We start from the raw sequence: 21,247 nt of genomic DNA, 5'->3' as shown, positions 1-21,247 counted from the left end.
AAGAACTTGCATGGCCTGTGATTTTTCCTTTTTCCTAGCATCCTGTTCTTGCTTTATGGATGCAGTGCTTTTTCAAGTTTCTCCGCAAATACTAATTGCAGTTTTCTTTCCTGAATTATTTGTGCCTTTTCACAAATATTCTTTATAGATCTTGATCTTTGTCTTTTATGCTGTTGATGTTCCTCACCTATGTAGAAAGTTCTGCTTTTTTTATTCAAAATTTAAAATGCAGGCCTTGGTGGATTTTCCTACAAAGAGGTGGGGTTTTTTTTTTTTTTTTTTTCCTGCCATACAGGTAGGTTTGTTTTCTGGATGGATCACTTCTATGAATAGAAACACTGACTGGGAGCTCATGGTGGATGATTGTCCTCTGGAGGACTTTTCTTCAGGGTTGGCAGGCAGGGAGTCCCTATTTGGGAACTGAGCTGGGAGACTCCAAATCAATGTTGGGGTTTGTGTTTTTTTTTTTATCTTTTGACTGCCAACCTGGCGCCCTGAGTAGTTGTACTCTTTCCCAGGCTGTTTGTTTAAATTGGTTACAAAAGATTCATTGGAAAGGAGGGAGAGCAAGATACAACCGGCTGCTGTGAATGTAGCGTTATGTACGCTGACCGGGGCAGGGGGAGGGGTGACGGAGGGGCAGGGAACCCCAGCCGGATTTTCACATAACCTCACCTGTATATTGCTTCATTGCTCATCTCCACACTCTGTGGAGTTGAATTTTGGAGCACTGAAGCCTCTGAGCATTCTGGTGGGAACATGGACTCTTGCCTTCTGAGGGCAGTTTCCTCCTGTGGATTCTGAGCTGCCGCTCCTCTCCATTATCGGACAACAGGCTTTATCCTGCTTCTTTTGGAAATGTTTGAAGATCTCTCACCTACTGACAGCCCTCCTATTCTTTCTTGTTGTTTAGTTGCTAAGTCATGTCCGACTCTTGGCGACCCCATGGACTGCACCACACCAGGCTCCTCTGTCCTTTACTGTCTTCCAGAGTTTAATCAAACTCATGTCCCTCGGGTCAATGATGCCATCCAACCATCTCAGTCTCTGTCACCCCCTTCTCCTCCTGCCTTCAATCTTTCCCAGCATCAGGGTCTTTCCCAATGAGTCAGTTTTTCGCATCAGGTGGCCAAAGTATTGGAGCTTCAGCTTCAGCATCAGTCCTTCCAATGAAGATTTGGATTGATTTCTTTTAGGATTGACTGGTTTGATCTCCTTGCAGTCCAAGGGACTCTCAGGAGACTTCTCCAGGACCACAGTTTGAAAGCATAAATTCTTCAGCACTCAGCCTTCTGTATGGTCCAGCTCTCACATCCATACATGACTAGTGGAAAAACCATAGCTTTGACTAGACGGACCTTTGTCAGCAAAGTGATGTTTCTGCTTTTTTGTTCTTTGTTGGGGGTTTATTTCTTGATTGTCATTTATAGGTGTCTTGGGAGAGAAGAAATAGAAAGATTTGTGCTCAGTATGCCCCCTCGAATCTAAAGTCTGACACAGAATTTTATTCTTTGTTAGATTATAAAAGAAAATACAGTTATTTAAACAATATGAATTGATTCTCGCACCACCACCCCAGGTGTCGCCATTGGAGGAAATGGTTTTCCATGGCTTCAATGCAGAACACCTTTATCCAGTTCCTCGTCTAACCGTGGCCTCACAAGCATCCTGTTCTCAAGTGAAACGGGAAACAGTTGACCCAAAAACATGTACGTAAGGAAGTGAGATCTCAGGTCTATGGTTTGGGACTTGTAACTTTGGGAAATCATGGGGTGGGGACCGGGTGGACAGATAGAACTCAGGGAGACCACATAATAAGAAAGAATGTGTTCTTGTTTTAATTAAAGTGTCCTTTATTCCACTGATGTATCTTTAAGGTTGAAATGTATTAATATAAAGATGATCAATAACAAGCATACCTAGGTTCTACGTTAAATACAAAGGGGGAAAACGTACAGAGTAAAAGAAAATATCATGCTGTCTTGCTTGGTGTGTAGAAGCCAGAGACATAGGTGTCCTTGTCTTCCTCCCTGAGTTCCCATTCCTCCTCCCCGCTGGTGCCAGGCCCTCTCCTGCTGGCTTGTTCTGTTCCCTCAGCCAGTGTACTTTGGGCCTTGGCAACCACCATCACCGTGCCCTAAGGAGCCGAACCTCGTACCCTGCCCTGTTCCCCTGTGGCCTCAGTTCCCACCACGCCCCCCTTGTGTATTTCCCTCCAGCTGAGCTGGGCCCCTGGCTGTGCCTGTGACCCCAACCCTGAGTGGGACCCAGTCTACAGCCCCACCAGACTCGGGGATATTTTAAGTTTCTTCAGTAATAGAGCCCAACTCAGCAGTCTGGAGTCAAATGTAACATTTATGGTCATGTTGTTTAATGGAGAGTACCTTTTTTTGGTTCAGAAGCAAATGTTCCTCCCAGATTAACTTGGGCCATTTGGGATTTGGGATGGGAATGTTTTATTTTTTTTTTAGGTTCCCCCAAAGAGTTTTTGGAAATGTTCATCTTTCCAGTTCTGCTGCCCGGAATGGCTAGCCTGCTTCACCAAGCAAAGAAAGAAAAATGTTTTGAGGTCAGTTGTTTTGTTTATTTCTAAATAATAATTCATTTTTATCAGATGATAGCTCATTATACCATCAGGTGGTTGTTTTCAAAACAATCCCTTTGGGAGAGAAAGCCTGTGTTTTGGTCACTTACCCAGCTCCAGCCAGGACGTCTAGCTGTGCACACACGCGCACTGCCATCTGTCTGGCTGCCTGGCTATGGGGAGGTTTTCTGCTTTGCTTGGCCTCCCTGCCTGCCCTTCTCCTGGGCATTTGGCATCTGCCAGGTTTCTTGAGTTGCCTGCTTCTGTTAGGACAAGCCCATATTATAGCTCTCCTTACCTCTTATCTGGCTCCAGATTGACCTTCCCAGCTTGGGCCTCTTCCTACTCCACTTCATGCCAAATGCCATGAATGTACTTGCTTCTTGCCATGCTTCCCCTGGCGCAAATTGAGTCCTCAGTGACCAGTCATTATCACACTGTAGCTAGCTAGCTATCTGTATGTATCAAGTTCCAATTCTGGTGCCCCCCCACATGAATACCCCAAAGTGAATACTCTCTTCTGCTGTTGACAGGATACATTGGGTATGTGTGTTCGCTGCACAGGACTAGAATTTTGGATGGCCTGCACGCAGAGAATAAAACAGCAATTAACGTTGATCAAGTGCTTGCTCTATGCTGGGAACTCTGCTTCAGCTGCTAAGTCGCTTCAGTCGGGTCCGACTCTGTGCGACCCCATGGACTGCAGCCTACCAGGCACCAGTCCATGGGATTTTCCAGGCAAGAGTACTGGAGTAGGGTGCCATTGCCTTCTCTGCTTGGAACTCTGCTAAGGGCTTAATCATCAATGACCTCATTTACTTCTCTCAACAGTCCTTTGAGGTTCCTGTAATTCATATCATCTGCATATTTGCAGATGAGAAAACAGGAATGGAGAGATTCAGAAAGTTGATCAAGGGTGAATAGCAGAGCTAGGATTCAGATCCAGATCAAATGATTCAAAACGATGTTTTAAAATATTGGCCATAACTACAATGCAAACCCCAATCTGCTGGACAGATGTCTTTAAAGCATTCACAGTTGATGTTATCATCTGCTTGGTTGCCCTTCAGCATGGGATCTCTGTAAGAATAGGAGATATACTGTCCTGATAATTTTATATGTTGAAGAGAGAACATTTTCACATGCTCTAGCAAACACTCAATTTTGCTTTAGCACTGCCCCTCCTTGTCTTCATTTCTTAGCCTAATTCACTACAACTTGATCCATTCAGCATAACATTCCTTCTGACAGGCCTCACCATGACAGTTGTGTCTTCAGTAGGAGAAGAAATGAATTATGAGGCATTGATCCGAAACCAGGCAGCGTACCTGTGAAGGAAGAGTTTAGGGCACACTGCTGGGCCATGGCACACCATTTGAGAACCATGGATCCACATAAGGAGGCCAAGACCCCTCAGCCTGTCTTTCAGGACCCTCCACAGGTTTTCCCCTCTTTCCTTCCAGCCTCATCACTCTGTTCTCCTTCCTGGATTATACCCTCCATTCCAGCAGAGAGACCCACTTGGAGGTCCCTGTACCAGTCCCACACTTCTCTGAATATGTTCCTTCTTCTTTTTTTTTTTTTAGGAAAAAATCCTTGAGTTCTTTTTCTCTGCATATTTAAGTTTTGCTTGTTTTTCCAAACTCAGTACTGTGGCCTCTCTTCCAGGCCTACTATTCCAAAACTGGAAGCAATTGAACCCAGCCCTCAGATTTCAGAGTATTTCATCTATTTCTCTTCTTGTGGAAAATTAAGACATCCTTAATTAAGACATTCTTGATCCATAAATGCACTTCATATTTTAAATGTCTGTTTCTCCAGCATTTTAAGTTCCTTGAGGACAGATACTCGGATTTATTTTTGTATCTCTATTTAGTGCCTCGTATATTCTACCCAGAACCGTAGCCCCTGGTGAACATACAGTTGGCCCTCACTAAATAAGTGCATGGTTGGACATCAGGGGAGCACCTCCACTACTATGTCCTTGACCAAGACTCAGCTCTCCTCTGCCTAGGAAGGCTGTTCTCCTGGGCACATCCCTGGGGGGACACCATGAAGTGGGAGTGAGAGAAGACTTCCATGCACTTTGTGAGTTTAGTCAATATAAGAAAGCAGTGGGTGGCAAATTGCACTACCTAACCCTCATTATATGTTAATTATGCAATTAACAAGTAAATTGGGCTTTGGTTTGTAGCATCGTGGCTCAGAACTCGTCTTTGGAGTCAGGGTTACCTGGTTTTGACATTTACCTCCACCTTAGCTGGCTGTACAGACTTGGACAAGTCATTTCATCCTTCCGAGTCACCATCTTTTCCTTACATGTAAACTGAAGAATAGCACTCGCTCGTGGTGTCACTGAACCCGGTTCATCTGCCTGATGCACAGCAAGGCAAACAGTAAGATGCCAGTGTTTACAGCAGAGAAGGGGTTTCTTCACAAGGCAGCCAAGCACGGAGATGGGAGAACAAGGCTCAGATTCACCTCCCCAAAGGCAAGGGGCTTGGGATATTTATCAGTGAAGAGTAGTGGGCCTTAGAAAGCATCACTACGAACAAAGCTAGTGGAGGTGATAGAATTCTAGTTGAGCTATTTCAAATCCTGAAAGATGATGCTGTGAAAGTGCTGCACTCAATATGCCAGCAAATTTGGAAAACTCAGCAGTGGCCACAGGACTGGAAAAGGTCAGTTTTCATTCCAATCCCAAAGAAAGGCAATGCCAAAGAATGCTCAAACTACCGCACAGTTGCACTCATCTCACACGCTAGTAAAGTAATGCTCAAAATTCTCCAAGCCAGGCTTCAGCAATACGTGAACTGCGAACTTCCAGTTGTTCAAGCTGGTTTTAGAAAAGACAGAGGAACCAGAGACCAAATTGCCAACATCCGCTGGATCATCAAAAAAGCAAGAGAGTTCCAGAAAAACATCTATTTCTGCTTTATTGACTATGCCAAAGCCTTTGACTGTGTGGATCACAATAAACTGGAAAATTCTGAAAAAGATGGGAATACCAGACCACCTGATCTGCCTCTTGAGAAATTTGTATGCAGGTCAGGAAGCAACAGTTACAACTGGACATGGAACAACAGACTGGTTCCAAATAGGAAAAGGAGTCCGTCAAGGCTGTATATTGTCACCCTGCTTATTTAACTTCTATGCAGAGTACATCATGAGAAACGCTGGACTGGAAGAAGCACACGCTGGAATCAAGATTGCCGGGAAAAATATCAATAACCTCAGATATGCAGATGACACCACCTTTATGGCAGAAAGTGAAGAGGAACTAAAGAGCCTCATGATGAAAGTGAAAGAGGAGAGTGAAAAAGTTGGCTTAAAGCTCAACATTCAGAAAACTAAGATCATGGCATCTGGTTCCATCACTTCATGGGAAATAGATGGGGAAACAGTGGAAACAGTGTCAGACTTTATTTTTTTGGGCTCCAAAATCACTGCAGATGGTGACTGCAGCCATGAATTAAAAGATGCTTACTCCTTGGAAGGAAAGTTATGACCAACCTAGATAGCATATTGAAAAGCAGAGATATTGCTTTGCCAACTAAGGTCTGTCTGTTCAAGGCTATGGTTTTTCCAGTGGTCATGTATGGATGTGAGATTTGGACGGTGAAGAAAGCTGAGCACCAAAGAATTGATGCTTTTGAACTGTGGTGTTGGAGAAGACTCTTGAGAGTCCCTTGGACTGCAGGGAGATCCAACCAGTCCATTCCGAAGGAGATCAGCCCTGAGATTTCTTTGGAAGGAATGATGCTAAAGCTGAGACTCAAGTACTTTGGCCACCTCATGCGAAGAGTTGGCTCATTGGAAAAGACTCTGATGCTGGGAGGGATTGGGGGCAGGAGGAGAAGGGGACGACAGAGGATGAGATGGCTGGATGGCATCACTGACCCGATGGACGTGAGTCTGAGTGATCTCCGGGAGTTGGTGATGGACAGAGAGGCCTGGCATGCTGTGATTCATGGGGTCGCAAAGAGTCGGACATGACTGAGCGACTGAACTGAACTGATAGGGTCAGAGGTATGGGGCAGGTGACTGGAGGTAGGAAAAGGGAGATTAAATTTTTATTTCTTTGATATTCGACACAGTGTAGACATTTTGCAAATACTGGATTTGATTTTCCATCCCATAATACTAATAATGCTAACATTGGGCACTTATTATGTGTGTAGGCAGTATAAGTGCTTTCCATGCATGTCAGTCTTAATTTTCCCTAACAGGATTAAGAGTATTTACCTCTCTTTCACAAATAAGACAATGAAATTCAGAGAGTTTAAGTCCCTTGCCTAAAATCATAGCCAGTAAATCATAGAGCCAATTTTAACCCAGACAGACTACTCACTTCAGTTTAGACTCTTAATGCTTTGGCCTACTAACTTTGTTAAATGGTATTTTTAATTTTAGTAAGACCATGCTGGGCTTCCCTGGTGGCTCAGTGGTAAAGAATCCACCTGCCAAGCAGGAGAGTTGGGTTTGATCCCTGGGTTAGGAAGATCCACTGGAGAAGGAAATAGCAACTTACTCTAGTATTCTTGCCTGGAGAATCCTATGGACTGAGGAGCCTGGTGGGCTATGTCCATGGGGTTGCAAATTAGTCAGACACAACTTAGTGACTAAACAAGAACAAGACAAAAGACAGTCACTGTTCTACACAGGTATATCTGAGTTATATGCTTCTTCATGGGACACATGTTCAGAAAATAAGAGGTGCTAGCCTGATCTGAGGGTAGAGTTTTTGGCTCTCTGACATCAAAAGGTCATTCACTGGACACCTGTGTAGGTGCTGTTTTAGCGTCGGCTTGAACTGGACAAAAACTGACTCCAAATTTCTGAAAAACAGCTTAAGCCACTGTTATTATAGCAACTCGTACATCAGAGGTGTTATCTACAGGGAGCAGTGATGAAGTCTTCTGATATATTATCTAGGCTAAATGAAGCTTGGAGGATATGCAATCTGCAAAAATAATTAAGGCAAGCTTGATCAGTGAAAGCAGGTTCTAAGCAGAGGAGGTTTTCACAAGTAGTTCCCTTATCTGCTCAAGACAAGCTCAAGAATTTCTATTAGTCACCAGTTTCTGTTAACCCTATGGAGCACAGTTTCACTGGGATATCATGCTGATGAAATGAGGTAGTGCATACAAAGTGCTTAGAGCAGTCCCAGGAATGTGGGAAGAACTCAGTAAATGTTAACTGACTGATCATTAGTATTACTGGGCTACAGGTACTCCGGAGATAGGATGGGTTATACACGTTACCTGTTACCTAAGTGGGCTTGCTTTTATTCCTTGGCTACCTGAGGCCTTATTTAGCACTTGGTCCCAGCTTCCCTCAAACATCTAATTACACAAGGACTTCAAGAAGGTTTATTTTGCTGGTAATTTCATAGGGATGTGGGAAGAGGGCTTTGTTGGCATCTCTTAAGCAATTCTTATTTAATCCTCTCTAAAGCCATGTCTGTTCTCTCCAGTCACCTCCTCCCACGCAAGCCTCTCCAGACCCCTTAGATCCTGAACAATTCAGATCTGGCTGCGTGACCATGTCATGTCAGGCTGCTTGACCCACTCAGCAAAAAAAAAGTCCAGCATTTGGCCTACCCTTCCTTCCTTGAAATGCAATTAAACCGATACTTGGAGCCTTTGGTGGGTGGGGTAGTGGAAGGAAGCTTCTCACCTCTCACCCAAACAAAGACAGAATTGTAAGGTTTTCTTCATATTGCTCTGGCAGAAATGCTTGGTTGTGAGACAAAGGCCTAGTGAATTCAAATCTAGGAAACCTTGATCCTGCCTCATTCTCCTGATATGCTGGTGCAGACCAGTTGCCCTGACTGAATCAGAAAAAACTGTAGTGAGCAGATCCCTATTTTAATTAACTTGAGAAGTTGCTCTGCTGAAGGGTCTATAAACAGAAAAAGCTGGTAAAACGAATGTCAGCAGTTCAGTACTGACTATCCGTATTCATCCAGGTCATGGCACTCTTGAATGTCAATTTCCTACCCCACCTTCCTGCAGTCTTCATCTGGAAGCTTGGTATCTCAAACAGGCAAGATGGGTGAATTGTTATTACTTCTTTCATTTCTTGATTCAAGATTTTAGAATTTCTTAATTAAATTTAATTCCCTCCCCTCTCCACCCCCATGTCACATGCTGGGTTATTTTTTGTGGGTTATTTTTGCAGGCTTAAAAATTACATTATTGCCATCTCAACATTTGTCAGATCCTAGTGGAGCTCTTCTTATCCAGATATGCACAACAGATTTGCATTTTCTCCATTCAGCTGTTCCTCACATCCTGTCGTCGGGAATAGATGCTTAAACCGAATGATAACCAGCCTCCAGCCAGAATTACATAACCGGAGCATTCTTATCTGTAACCTACAATTGAACTTGCCTCCAAATGACTCTCAAACAGCAGCATAATTCATTGTTTATTAGGGCCATTCAAATTATATCTTGAACAGCAGCTTACAAGTAATTGCTGACTTGTGTTTTGCCTTTAAAATGCTGAGTTCTAGTTATTTCTTCTTGCTTTCCTTATTTTCTGTTTTGTTCTATGATATTGTTTCAGCAGTGCCTGGAACATAGTTGTTGTTCAGTCGCTAAGTCATGTCTGACTCTGCGTCCCCATGGAATGAAGCATGCCAGGCTTCCCTGTCCTTCACTGTCTCCCGGAGTTTGCTCAAACTCATGTCCATTGAGTCAGTGATGCCATCTAACCATCTCATTCTCTGTCGCTCCCTTCTCCTCTCCTTAGTCTTTCCCAGCATCTGGGTCTTTACCAATGACCCTGGTCATTGGTAAAGCTCTTTGCATCAGGCTGAAGTATTGGAGCTTCAGGCCAAAATATTAGAGCTTCAGCTTCAGCATCTGAGCTCTGCATCAGGCCGAAGTATTAGAGCTTCAGCTTCAGCATCTGTCCTTCTGATGAATATTCAGAATCCTTTAGGATTGACTGGTTTGGTTTCCTCACTGTCCAAGGGACTCTCAGTCTTCTTCTTCAGCACCACAGTTTGAAAGCATCAATTCTCCAGCACTCAATCTTCTTTATGGTCCAATTCTCATATCTGTACACATGGATATGAGAAAAACCATAGCTTTGACTATACGGATCTTTGTCAGCAAAGTGATGTTTCTGCTTTTTAATATGCTGTCTAGGTTTGTCATAGCTTTTCTTCCAAGGAGCAAGCATCTTTTAATTTCATGGCTGCAGTCACCACCTGCAGTGATTTTGGAACCCAGAAAGGTAGGGACTCACTAAATATTTGTGAGATAAATATATGAATATGCGAGCATGCTAAGTCACTTCAGTCATGTCCGACTCCGTAACTCTTTGGACTGAAGCCCAGCAGGCTCCTCTGTCCATGGAATTCTCTGAGCAAGACTACTGGAGTGGGTTGCCATGCATTCCTCCAGGGGATCTTCCCAACCTGGAGATCAAACCCATATCTCTTATGTCTCCTGCTTTGGCAGGAGTGTTCTTTGCCACTGCACCACTGATTGTGCAAAAGTCAGAGTTTACTTTTCAGATTGTAATTAAGTTATAGGAGCACATAGCTGTTACATGCAAGAGGTTGTTTACTAATTGTACCTGCTCTGTCTGGATTTGCCACCCCTGGAGGGAGGTAGACCATGGGGAGGCTGCTCTGATCTGTCCAGTGCCCTGGAGCTAGAGCTGAGTAAGGAGCAAATCTAAAATTGAAGAAGCCTCATAGCCAGTAGAGAGCCAGAGTTGAAAAAGAGACTGGAATTCAAGAATAGTAGTTTTCCAGCACATTGAGAGCCAGTACTTTGTGCCAGACATTGTTCTAAGCACCTTAGCCACAGAAGTTCATTTAATCCTCCCAATAGTCTTCTGATGTAGGTGCTATTCTCGCTGTCTTACAGATGAGGGCCATGCAGCACCAGGGTTAATCAACAAACCAAGTGCACAACTAAGTAAGTGGCTGAGCCAAGATTCAAACTGAGCAGCCTGTTTCCTGGGTCTAGGAGTTTGGCCCCTGCACCACACTGCCAGCCACTCTAATGGCTTCCAAAAGCAGAGGCCAGGTTCGAATAGGAAAGATGACCTGGAGGCTCTGGAGAAGGAGACTGAGGCACTAGACAGGCCTGGGGCAGGCACCTCGTGGAGCCGAGCCCTTGATTAGATTGTCATATGGGCACCAGGACACTTCATGGGAAACCAGAGAGTAAAACAGCGAAAGGGATGTGGGGCGAGAAACAGACAGCAAGAGGCGACACCCGAAGACTAGGCCATAGAGCATTTGGCCAATTACACACATGCCTGGCGCTTGTGTGTGTGTCTACGTGAGTAAGGAGGTCTGTGCTACATGGCAGTGGTTCAGGACCTGGCCTATGGAAGCAAACAGACTCTGCCTGGGACAGAGTGTGTAAGCCTGGTAATTTTGACTTTGATTCATAATAACATAATAACTTTGAGTCATGTAATTCATTATATATGTCATTTCAAATTTTAATTTTTAAAAACATGTACTTATTTTTATTTGGCTGCATCAGGTCTTAACTGTGGCACGCGGAAACTTTTAGTTATGGCATGCAAACTCTTAGTTGTGGCTTGTGGGATCTAGTTTCCTGATTGAACCCGGGCCCCGCTGCTCTGGGAGTGCAGAGTCTTAGCCAATGGACCTCCAGGAAGTCTCTACAGCATTTTAGATATTATCAGTTAGGCTGATGAATTTCATAACCAAATAGTTTGTTTGTCATTAGATGTTTAAATCTTTCAAATGTTCAGAATAAAATCCAGATTATTTAATAAGCAGATATTTCTCTGTTCTTTAACTTTTGGAGAACATAGTTGGGGGGCTAAACCATAAGTTTATGATTTCCCTCAATTATCTCAGCCTTAGAATTAGATGAAGACCGTGCTCATTGCATGATATGAATTTAGCAAGTGAAATAGATTTCTTTAACCCTTTCCCAGATAGTTGTTTTCAACTCTGTGTAAAAAGATCAGGCTGTTGTTGTTGTTTTTGTTGTTCAGTTGTGAAGTCATGTCCCACCTGTTGTGACCCCATGCACTGCAACATGCCAGGCTCCTCTGTCCTTCACTGTCTCCCAAAGTCTGCTCAAATTCATGTCCATTGAGCTGATGATGCTATCTAACCATCTCACCCTCTGCTGCCCTCTTCTCCTTTTGCCTTCAATCTTTCCCAGCATCAGGGTCTTTTCCAGTGAGTCAGCTCTTCGCATCAGGTGCACAAAGTATTGAAGCTTCAACATCAATCCCTCCAATGAATATTCAGTGTTGATTTCCTTTAGAATTGATTCGTTTAAAATTAAATCATCCATACTTTGCCAAAAGGTCATTCTAAAAGTTTAAAGTCAATAAAATGTTTATGTTGTTATGATTTTGTAAAAAAAAAAAAAAAGAACTGACTGGTTTGATCTCCCTGCAGTCCAAGGGACTCTCAGATTCTTTTCCAGCACCACAATTCAGAAGCATCAGTTCTTTGGTGCTCATCCTTCTATATGGTCCTACTCTCACATCTGTACATGACTGCGGGAAAAGCATACCTTTGACTAGAGGGACCTTTGTCAGAAAAGTTATGTCTCTGCTTTTTAATATGCTGTCTAGGTTTGTCATAGCTTTCCTTCCAAGGAGTAAGCGTCTTTTAATTTCATGGCTGCAGTCACCATCTGCAGTGATTTTGGAGCCCAAGAAAATAAAGTCTGTCATTGCTTCCATTGTCTCCCTACCTATTTGCGATGAAGTGATGAGACCGGATGCCATGATCTTCGTTTTTTGAATGTTGAGTTTTAAGCCAACTTTTTCACTCTCCTCCTTCATCTTCATCAAGAGGCTCTTTAGTTCCTCTTCACTTTCTGCCATTAGACTGTTATCATCTGCATATCTGAGACTGCATTTTTCCTGGCAGTCTTGATACTGGCTTGTGGTTCATCCAGCCTGGCATTTCACATGATGTACTCTGCATATAAGTTAAATAAACCTGGTGACAATATATAGATCATAGAGAAAACTTAAGTGGCATCTGCACATAGAGTCAATGAGTCTTTTAGTTTTGCTGTGAAATTGGCTGGGTACTAGCAGTGGTTTTGTTCTTCAGTCACTCAGTCGTGTCTGACTCTTTGCAACCCCATGGACTGCAGCACGCCAGCCTTCCCTGTCCTTCACTATCTCTCGGAGTTTGCTCAAACTCATGTCCATTGAGTCGGCGATGCCATCCAACCATTTCATCCTCTGTATAAATGGGGCTTTATATGTTGTTAAACAACTATACTCTGTGAAAGATAATGACTGGAAATGATTAGTTTGTACAAATAGCTGGTGGAAGCATATCTGTGGGCCAACAATAGATATTGTACAGGCACTTTCTGAATTTAGATAATAGTATCCAAATCTGTTAGCCAATAAGTGAAAAATCACATGTAAGTCAGGGGAGAGAGGACACGTTTGGAGCCTTTGCTCCCCTATATTATTTTCCAGTATAGCCATGGCAAGGTTGCTCTGCAGCAGCCTTATCATATAGGCCAGTGAAGAGTGTGGGTTTTACTTTAAGAACATGGGAAATCCTCATGGGAAATCAACCTTGTTGGGGCCTTGTCATCATATTTCATGGTGCCCTCCTTACTATTCTGAAATGAAATGCTTAGTAATACTGCATATTTATCAATTACCTGACTGATATATTACGGACAGTAAACTACCTGAAAACCCCATAGGTTTTCAATGATTTATTATTTCTGTGGGCTGACTGGGCAGTTCCTCTGTTGGTCTCACCTCAGCTCCCTCATGTGGTTGCTCTCAGCTGGTGTCGGGGCTGTGCTAGGAGGTCCAGGCTGCCCTCATTCCCCTATCCGGGGCCTCTCTGCTGGCCCTTGGCTGCAGCTTTTCAGCTCCCCTCCACATGGCTCTCATCCTCGAGGAGGCCAGACCAGCTGCTTCACAGCCTGCTGGTTTCAGGCCCGCCTTTCAGGAGGACAAAGGCTAAAGCCTAAGGCCTGGGCTCCAAAACTCCAACAATATCACTTCCACTGCATTCCATTGGTCAAAATAGCTCACAAGGCCAGCAACTCACAAAGCAACTCAGAAGTGGGTGAGAAACGGACTCCATGTAGAAGTAGCAAAGTCACATTGCTAAGGGGCGTGGTCCCAGGAGGCATGATCACTTAGGGGCCATTGTCATCATGATCTATTCATACAATAAACTCAAACATGTATGTATAGTGGTCATTTAATTATCATGGACCATTATATAAGGGAGAAATGAAAAAAATTATTTGTAATATAGGTAATATGTATTTCCTTTTTTAAAGCTCAAATAAAACTACACTAGAAAAGGGACTTCCCTGGTGGTCCAGTGGCTAAGACTGTGCTTCCAGTGCAGGGGGCCTGGGTTTGATCCCTGTATCAGGGAACTAGATCCCACATGCCACAATAAAAGATCCTGCACACCATAATGCAGGTCAAAGGTCTCGCATGCCACAACTAAGACCTGGCACAGCCAAGTAAATAAGTTTGCTGTTGTTTAGTTGCTAAGTCGTGACCAACTCTTTTGCGACCCCGTGGATTGTAGCCTGCCAGGTCCATGGGATTTCCCAGGCAAGAATACTCAAGTGGGTTGCCGTTTTCTTCTCCAAGGGATTTTCCCCATGCAGGGATTGAACCTGGTTCTCTTGCATTGGCAGGGGGATTCTTTACCACTGAGCCACCAGAGAAGCCCAAACATATAAATAAAGATTAAAATAAACTACACTACCAATAAAGGTCCGTCTAGTCAAGGCCATGGTTTTTCCAGTAGTCATGTATGGATGTGAGAGTTGGGCTATAAAGAAAGCTGAGTGCTGAAGAATTGATGGTTTTGAGCTGTGGTGTTGGAGAAGACTCTTGAGAGTCCTTTGGACTGCAAGGAGATCCAACCACTCCATCCTAAAGGAAATCAGTCCTGAATATTCATTGAAAAGACTGATGCTGAAGCTGAAACCTCAATGCTTTGGCCACCTGATGGGAAGAACCGACACACTGGAAAAGACCCTGAGGCTGAGAAAGATTGAAGGCGAGAGAAGGGGATGACAGAGGATGAGATAGTTGGGTGGCATCGCTGACTCGATGGACACGAGTTTGAGTAAACTCCAGAAGTTGGTGAAGGACAGGGAAGCCTGGTGTGCTACAGTCCATGGGGTTGCAAAGAGTCTGACACAACTGAGCAACTGAACTGAACTGAACACCAGAAGATACTGTGAGATGGTCAGAGAATCACCATGAGCACAACATCTACAGAAAGCAGAATCACGTGTGTTCTATCAGTCACTCAAATAATGTGATGTTTTCCCTGGTGATATGATTTTCTGAAATGGTGAGAAACTCAGGTTCTGAATTAAAAAAATAAAAAGTACAATTTTCTCTTAATATACATAGTAGTTGCTCTTCTGAAAAAAAAGTCAATGTTTATTATTAAAACCATGCAGAAAGTCTTGGTGTGTACATATTAAATGGAGCTAAGTTCCAGATTCAGATCACTGTAAACAGTTTTTTACCTGATAAGCATCCAGTGAGATATCTGAAAATATTTAGTCTTAAGGAGAGGTTTTTTTTTTTTTTTTTTTGTATGCAGGACTCGTAATCAGAGTATAGAGTATCTCTGGTTCAGAAATCTAAACTGGGTCTGCAGGACTGTGTTCCTTCTAAAGGGCCTCAGGAGGATCTGTATCTGTGCCTTTTTCAACTTCTAGAGGCTGCTGCATTCCTGGGCTTGTGGCCTTCATCTATTTTCAAAGCCTGCGATAGTATCATTCTTACGTCTGCTCCCATCTTCATATCTCCTGGTCTGACTCACCCTCTCTCCTCCCTTACAAAAACTCTTGTGATTACATTGATCCCATCTCAAGAGCCTTAATTTAATCACATCTGCAAAGTTCTTTTGCCATGTAAGGCTTTGGGGGATTAAGACAAGGACATCTTTGTGGGGTAATTATTCAACCTACTATACCCAGTGCATCAACACAGTTTATCTTAAGGGACAAACATTCAAAGGGCTGCAGGGCCAGATAGATATTGAAACAGGCATGGAATAACAAGGCGACACCAGGGAGTGGTCAGGACTGTGGCCACCACAGAAGCTCACCCACTACAGGGGTGGCTGCCCCATTTCTCATTGCCTACTGTGGGCTCCATGCTGACTGTGGGCTCAGTGTGGCCATATCTCCTGAGTTTTCAATAGAAGCCCCCGGTTCAGACTTTGCCATGAACTGTCCTGATCAATTTTTAATAAAATTGTTGACAGTTTTCAAAAAGATTAGACACAGCATGCTAAACATTAGAGCACATTTGTGAGCTGGATCTCAACAACTGGTGATCTCTGGTTTGTACCCTTAGCTTCTCCTATGAGTTCCTGGTCTGCATTTCTTCCCTATTTACTATCACCCTGCCTTGGGCCCATCAGGACTTACTGAACCCCACCCTCTGACCAGACTACACCCTTAGGAATATAACTACTTCCCTTTAGGATGTCCCCTTTATGCCAGGCTCTGTGATGCTCAACATTTGTTTACAAGGTCTCACCGATTTTTAAGAACAGTCTTCTGCTGTAGGTGGTGGTCTTTATCATTTTATAAATGTGGAAACCGCAGACTAGAAAGAACAAAATTCACTTGCACACACAAGGTTGCTGAGCTAGTTCGAGGCATAGCCAGGATGCTAATCTGTCCTTCTGACTCTAAGGCTTAGCCCTTAACCACTCCAGGAAGTCGACTCTTGACCCAAATGATGGAGGCTCACGTACACCCTCCCCTACCCCCAGGCTGTTTGCAGTGCCCCTGGGGCTCCTGCCCTCCCACCGGACTGGACTACATCAGCTTGATCTGGATTCAGGCCCCGAGCTTGCCTCACCTGCCCTTTGGATTTGGAATTTGTTCTTGAGATCTCTTGCTTTGAAACCCAACTCCTTTAAAGGACTCTAAGCCTTTGCCCTTTTTTAAAAAGAGAAAAGAAGGGAATGGTTATTGTGCGAGCGATACTTACTCTGTGTAGAAAAATTAGAAACTACCAATAAGAAAAGCAAACAAACAGAAACCTTGCATCAGTCATAATTCTAGCCCTGCTAGTGTTAAATAGCTTTGTAGGCTTTTAAAAATTAATATAAACTCATACGTACATATTTAGTACATATTAATGTGGCTAATACCTGGCACATAGCAAGTGCTTAGTAAATAACTTGATATTGTCATGATTACTCTTGGGCCCTGGGGGAAGCACATGGGGAATAACAGCAGTGGGTATCGAAGTGGCTCTGATGTCAGGCTATCCACTTCCCATCTCGTACTGATCTCTGCTCTTACTGACTCTTATCTCTTAATGTTTGCTACCTACTTGCACCATAGACAACAGGTTAGTATCCAGGCTTTAAGGAATTCCTATAAATCAATAAGAAAAAAGAGAACAACAACACATTAGAACTATGAAATAGAAAAATAAACAAGGATAAGATAAGGAAGTTCACAAAAAAGGAGACCCAGAGAGCCAACAGCAAATCGAAAGATGCTCAGTCTCACTAATGTTGAAGGAAATAAAAGTTATAGATCATGTCTCACTGTTGTTTAGTCTCATCTGACTCTTGGTGACCCCATGGACTGTCGCCTGCTCGGCTCCTCTGTCTATGGGATTTCCCAGGCAAGAATACTGGAGTGGGTTGCCATCTCCTCCTTCAGGAGATCTTCCTGATGCTAGGGTCTAGTAGACCTGAGTCTCCTGCATTGGCAGGTGGATTCTTTTTGCCACTGAGTTACCAGGAAAGCTCATCATGTCTCATAGATTAGCAAAAATATAAATGTTTGGCAATATTAGAAATGGATGAACCTGGAGCAGAGAGAACTTTCATGTACCAATGCATAATTAGTATCCCCCGCTTCTGGAGAGAAAGCCAGCAGAACCTAATAAAACAGAGAATAAATGTACTCTTTGGCCTAGAGACTTCTCTTCTAAGGTTGTATGCTGTTACAAAAACTCTCAGTAGTTGTATAGAAAGTGCTCTGAGGAAGGATATTAAATGCAGCATTGTTTGAAATATAAAGAAATGAAATCGACCTCAAGATGCTTTAACAGGATAATATATAAATAAAGAAAACTGAGTCCTGAAGAATTGATGCTTTTGAACTGTGGTGTTGGAGAAGACTCTTGAAGTCTTGAAGACTCAAGAAGTCCCTTGGACTCCAAGGAGATCCAGTCAATCTTAAAGGAAGTCAGTCCTGAATATTCATTGGAGGGACTGATGCTGAAGCTGAAACTCCAATACTTTGGCCACCTGATGTGAAAAACTGACTCATTAGAAAAGACCCTCATGCTGGGAAAGCTTGAAGGTAGGAGGAGAGGGGATGAAAGAGGATGAAATGGTTGGATGGCATCACTGATTCGATGGACATGAGTCTGAGCAAGCTCCAGGAGTTGGTGATGGACAGGAAAGCCTGGCGTGCTGCGGTCCATGGGGTCACAAAGAGTCAGACACGACTGAGCAACTGAACTGAACCATAAATAAAACTTTTTGGAACAGCTTTGTTGAAGTACAATTTACATACCATAAAATCCACTATTTCCATAGGTGTCCATCATAGATGAATGGATAAACAAAGTATTTATCCATACAATGTAATATAATTCAGTCTTAAATGAAAAGGAAATTCTGTCACATGCTACTACATGAATGAAACCTGAGGATATTATACTGAGTGAAATAGTGCAGTGTAATGCTCAGTCATGTCCAGGCCTTTTTAACCCCAAGGACTGTAGCCCACCTGGCTCCTCTGTCCCTGGAATTTTCCAGGCAAGAATACTGGAACGGGTTGCCATTTCCTACTCCAGAGGATTGTCCTGACCCAGGAATCAAACTCACGTCCCTTGCATCTCCTGCATTGGCTGGTGGATTCTTTACCACTGCACCATCTGCAAAGTCCTGAGTGAAGTAAGCCAGGCACAGGAAAAGACAGACATAGTATGATTCTGCTTATATGAGACACCTAGAGTTGCAAAATGAAAGGAATTCTGGAGATTGGTTACACAATTATGTGAATGTACTCAACACTAGTGCATTATACACTAAAAAATGTTTTGGACGATAAATTTTATGTTGTGTGTTTTACCATGTGTTTAAAGAAGTCCACTCATTTTAAGTGGCGCAAATTTACAGAGCTGTGCAAACCATCACCACCACCTAATTTTAGAACATTCTCATTGTCACAAAAAGACCTCTAAGTGATCATTTGCCGTCACTTCTCATTCCTACTCCTGCCCTCAGGCAACCGCTACTCTGTTCTTTATCGCCATAGATTTACCTTTTTGGAGGTTTCACGTAAATAGAACCACACATGATAAAGTCTTTTGCATCTGTTCTATTTCACTTAGTAGTGTTTTTTTAAATTAATTTATTTTAATTGGAGGCTAATTACTTTACAATATTGTAGTGGTTTTTGCCTTACATTGACATGAATCCACCATGGGTGTACATGTGTTCCCCATCCTGAACCCCCCTCCCACCTCCCTCCCCAACCCATCCCTCAGGGTTATCTCAGTGCACCAGCTCTGAGCACCCTATCTCATGCATCGAACCTGGACTGGCAATCTGTTTCACATATGGTAATATACATGTTTCAATGCTATTCAGTAGTGTTTTTTGAGGTCCATTTTTGTTGTAGCAGAGAGTAGCATGTTATTCATTTTTTTGTTGTTGAATAATTTTTTATTGCATGGATTTTGTTTCAGTGTTTTTACATTTTTGGCTATTACGAATAAAGCTGCTATGAACGTGTGCATACAAATCTTTGTGTGGACATATGTTTTCATTTCTCTTTGATAGGTACCTAGGAGTGGAGGAAACTGAGTTTTAAACCTTATCTTATTACATTTGATTGCATGTCATGACATTTTATTAAATGTTCAGACAGCGGATCTCCATTTCACATTTTGAATTTAGAACCTAAATAGGATATTTGGCTCCAAGTTAAGGGCTGTTTCATAATGACCTATTGTTACCAAACAGTGCCCATCTATGTGATTAATCAATAGTGATTGATGGCAATTACTGATAGTGTGCATGAGTGTGCTCGTGTGTGCATGTGTGTGCTCAGTTGTGTCTCTTTGTGACCCCATGGACTATAGCCCAACAGGCTACTCTGTCCATGGGATTTCCCAAGCAAGAATACTGGAGTGGTTTGCCATTTCTTTCTCCAGGGGATCTTCCAAGCCAGGGACCAAACCCGAGTCTGTCTCCAACATTGGCAGGTGTAGTCTTCACCACTGAGCCACCTAGGAAGCCCCCAATCACTGATAGAATATTTCTTAAATGCCAGACATTACTTTACATTGAGATCTCACTTAATCATCACAGTAACATTTTGAGCAGATGCTTTTATTGTTCCATTTTGTTGCTGAGGAAACTTGAGACTGAGAAGCTCATATGACTCCTAAAAGGAAGAGCCCCAATTTGAACAAGGAGTTGGGCTTTGGAGCTTGGCACCCAGTTCTACTATGTCAATAAGGCTGCTGGTTCTGAAAAGACTTCCCTTTGCAACTCTTGGAATTGCTGTCAGATCCAGTTTGTAAACCATGCAAGAAAATCTTATAGCTTTATAGTCATGCTTCTTTTCTTTCTTCTTTTTAACAAAAGCGGCATTGATCTCTTCATTCTCCAAGCTGGGCTAGGAGTTGCTTTTGTTTCTAAAGATCAAAGTTATCCTTAAAAGACAAGACTTTAAAAAGAAAGTCAACAGACTCTGACCTGAGGGTGACCCCATGGTTGTCCTACAAAATAAAGGCTGTGGCTTTGTGACAGAATTTTCCTTCTTTGCTTTTAAACTTTGTCCTCTTGCCTGAAAGCATGGTTCTGTGCCAGGCGGCTGTGGTAGCAGTCTTGACTGGCCGCTTGATAGGGAGAACATTATCATTTGACCATAAATTGTATATTATTTTTTGTACTTGGGCATCAGTTAACTTTTTGCTACATAACAAACTACCTCAAAAGCTAGTGTCTTGAAACAACAATTTATTTAGCTCATTGTTCTGCAAGTCAGCGATTTGGACTGGGCTCAGCTGGGAGGTTCTTCTGGCTTTGGCTGGGTTTGTTCATTTGTCTGTGCTCAGCTACCAGGTAGGCTGGGTGTTGCCTGGTCTAGAATGGCCTCAGCTGGGATGGATCATCTCTGTCCCACTTGGTTTCTCATCCTCCATCAGATTAACCCTGGATTGCTCAACATGGCAGCTGGGCAGAGTTGCAAGAATTTGAGTCACAGTCCTCAAAATCTTGAATCTGAGGCCTGGATTTGGCAGAGTGTCACTTTTGCTGTGTCACATTGGCCAAAGCAAGGCGTGAGAAGCAGCCCAGATTCAGGAGTGAGGAAACTGAGTCCATCTCTTGGTGGGAAGACACATATACAGAGAGAGGTGGGAATGGTGGCCTTTTTTGCAATTTACCTTTTACAGTGTATGGTCACAAAGAGTTGGACATGACTGAAGTGACTTAGCAGCAACAGCAGCAGAAGAAGAAATAAAATGGGTTTGGCAGTAGATGGCAGATTTGACGCCTGACTCTAGCCTAGCATCTTAAACTTCCTCCTTTCCTCATCTGTAAATCATAGGCAGGATGACTGAGGGAATGGCATGAGGTAATAGGTGAAGAAGTTAGCTCTAGAGTCCAGCT

The 21,247-nt window shown here is 43.1% G+C and overlaps 1 protein-coding gene across 1 annotated transcript in view; it reads left to right on the top strand.

Moving 5' to 3' along the window:
• IQCK (IQ motif containing K) overlaps positions 1–21,247 on the top strand; it is a 168,935-nt gene that overhangs the window by 18,168 nt on the left and 129,520 nt on the right. The window contains exons 3-4 of the mRNA XM_086375538.1: positions 1,580–1,709; positions 2,472–2,569. Of these exons, the coding sequence (XP_086231664.1) occupies positions 1,598–1,709; positions 2,472–2,569 (210 nt within the window). The 5' untranslated portion in view covers positions 1,580–1,597. The remainder of the gene's footprint in view (positions 1–1,579; positions 1,710–2,471; positions 2,570–21,247) is intronic.

This window comes from Bos grunniens, chromosome 25, assembly GCF_055505025.1.
Source record: "Bos grunniens cultivar Pamir isolate PY7600 chromosome 25, Bosgru_T2T1.0, whole genome shotgun sequence".
NCBI lineage: Eukaryota > Metazoa > Chordata > Mammalia > Artiodactyla > Bovidae > Bos > Bos grunniens.
The sequence above is the reverse complement of the archived record's forward strand: the minus strand, read 5'-3'. Positions and strand labels throughout refer to the sequence as shown.